Source organism: Cyprinodon variegatus, unplaced genomic scaffold (genome assembly GCF_000732505.1).
Source record: "Cyprinodon variegatus isolate N-32 unplaced genomic scaffold, C_variegatus-1.0 Scaffold1175, whole genome shotgun sequence".
In the NCBI taxonomy this organism is placed as follows: Eukaryota; Metazoa; Chordata; class Actinopteri; order Cyprinodontiformes; family Cyprinodontidae; genus Cyprinodon; species Cyprinodon variegatus.
Genome location: NW_015151628.1, coordinates 109,289 through 111,868, shown reverse-complemented (window position 1 = coordinate 111,868; position 2,580 = coordinate 109,289). Strand labels below are relative to the sequence as shown.

At 41.8% G+C, this 2,580-nt stretch overlaps 1 protein-coding gene across 3 annotated transcripts in view; it reads right to left on the bottom strand.

The window, feature by feature from the left end:
* Positions 1–489: 489 nt before the first annotated feature.
* Positions 490–2,580, bottom strand: part of LOC107101945 (C-type lectin domain family 4 member E-like) — a 7,603-nt gene continuing 5,512 nt past the window's right edge. For all 3 annotated transcript variants that reach the window (XM_015401041.1, XM_015401040.1, XM_015401039.1), the window contains 4 exons: positions 2,368–2,412; positions 2,020–2,171; positions 929–1,053; positions 490–846 (listed from right to left, as the gene is read on the bottom strand). In XM_015401041.1, the coding sequence (XP_015256527.1) occupies positions 657–846; positions 929–1,053; positions 2,020–2,171; positions 2,368–2,412 (512 nt within the window). In that variant the 3' untranslated portion in view covers positions 490–656. The remainder of the gene's footprint in view (positions 847–928; positions 1,054–2,019; positions 2,172–2,367; positions 2,413–2,580) is intronic.

The window sequence follows — 2,580 nt, the reverse complement described above, 5'->3', positions numbered from 1 at the left end:
TCAGCTTGATCAGCTGTTTCCAGTCCGCTGATTCGGAAGCTTCCTATTTAAGCTGTGTTTGTATGTCTCTCTGGGCTGGATCGTTTGCCTTCCTGTGCCACCATGCCTGTCTGAGCCTCTGTGATTCCTCTGGTTTTCCAATAAATATTGGACTTTTATTCCTCCCTCCGTGTCTGTGAGTCTGCATATGGGCAAGTAAACCAACGCATCATGACAGTCACAATGTTGAACTTCCAAACCAAAATGAAGACTGCCACTGGAGAAGTTGAGCTGAAGAATCTTTTAATGATCCACAAAATGACAAACTTACAAAAACATTTGAAGAACACAAAATAGGCATTAAGTCAGAAAACTTTCACAAGGAGAGCAAAAAAAATGGAGAAGAAAAAAACAGGAAGTATGGTAAACCCCAAGTCGTAAAAATAATAGAATGTGGAAGGGCATATTGAATTAATGCAAAACAAAATCTATAACATATTGATCCTGACAGTAACAATGCGTTGATATAACAGATGAGAAAAAAAATCCCAGATTTTATGATTATTTAAACAAATCTGGAATGAGTTCTAAATGTTTCAGACATTTTTTTTCTGATAAAATCAGCACCTCTGCAGCTTGATCCTGACCTCAAACTGTTTTATAGACTGAACCTGACTTTAGACACAAACAGAAGAACTCTGTATGGTTCCTGCACCTTTCTCACAGATGCTTTTCTGAAGATAAAGACAGGATATATCAAACCAGGACTTCAGATTGTCCACTCCTTTTTTCTCCCCCATCCTTCCACAGTCAGCTTGAGATGCACCATCTTTACTCAGGTTGTCCGGCTCTTGGTCCTTCCAGAAACTTGGAGAAGAGTCAAAAGTAAGCAGCAGATAAATGCCAGAGTCATTTTTCTTAAATAGACATGATTTCTCATCAGTCATACCTTTCATTTAACAGTGATCCATCCACCCACAACCATCTGCCTTCTTCCGCTGAGTCTGTCAGTCCAATCCAGAACTTGTCATCGTCATCCTTCATCAATTCTTTTAGTCTTTCTGCCAGGAAAATCTAAAAAGTAGAAGGTGATGAAAACAACTTATAATCCTGTTAGGGTTCCAGTTTGTGTGGGTTGTTTTTTGTGTAATTCCTCTCCCCACCACCAGGTGGTGCCCTGTTCTCGTTGGGCCACACTGCACACCTACGGCTCGTTGGGTCATTACCAGAGGAGTACTTGAGCTGCGGACTGTCACCACCTCGACGCCAGAGTGTCTGCCAGTATTGGGATGCCCTCCTGATCCACTGGACAAGCCTGGTCCTTCTACCCCCCTTGGAAGGAATAATTCGAGTCACACTGAGCAAGGGGAAACCTTCACCAGATCTGTTCTTGCCCACTTCAGGAAAACCTGGTGACAGTCCGTTCCATTGTTCCACGATTCTGATAATTTCAAATACTTCAGTATTGAAACGCCCAGATTATTCAGACTTCCTGTGAAGCTTGAGACTCTGTGACGTACGGTAATGAGGCCTCGTTCGCAGAGGTCACTGGGGTTGACTGGGGGTGTGCTCATACCACATCACAAAGACACTTCTGCTTCAAAAAGGTCGAAGCCGGAACAACCAGACTGCATGAGCCTAACATCACTACATTGCACTACTGTTACTGGACCTGTTAAGACTATCTGCATCTAACAAGATCCCATCTGGTAAACCTTCCTGACTTATAGGTAGTTAGACATTAATGTATATAGAAAAGGATGAATGACAGCCAATTGCCAATGCTTACAGCAATATATCATGCCTCCCTAGTCTGTAAACAATTTCAGTTTCATTTATCCACCCATCAATCTATCCAGGAAAATACATTAGTGAATATCTTATTTCAAAAGCAGCAAAATTGTTCCCATATTGCCAAGGTCTATGTATTGATATGATTGGTGGTGACTGTCCCCACCAGGCCAAAGTTGGCGTGGACATGTCCACACCAGTACTTCAAAAAGTTAACCATGACAATGAATCTGCAGCAGTGTTTCATACCTGCTCATCTCTGCTGTCTATCTTCACCAGGTCTCCTTCCAGATCTTTACACAAACGTCTGCCGTTCTCCCAGGAGGATTTATTAGTGGAGAAATAATAACAGTTTCCTCCATGTAGCTCCCAGCCTGCTTCACATTTCCAACATGTTTCATCTGTAAACAGATCAGAAAAAAGACCTCACTGAGTCAGGAGGAAAAAATCTCTGTAGATTTGGAGTGATTTGGAGACAGCGGGAGGCGTCTTCTTTCCTGCAGTTACAATCTAACTTCCTGTATCTATCAGTCCATCAATGTCAATATAACATCATTAGAAGACAGAAATGGGACAAAGATTAAATCCCAGACTTACTTTTTACTTTTGGAGGTGGAGAACATGGGCTGCATTGATTTATTTCTGTGAAAAAAAAAAGTTTTCAACTTCAGACAAATTAAAGGAATAGTACACCCAAAACATGACTAGCCTTCATTTTCTACTCACCCCCATGCTGAACAACACCCTGGAGTGCTTTTTTGATATCTCAAATGCATCTGGAGATCTGGGAGGCTTCTTGCTGTCTGCTGA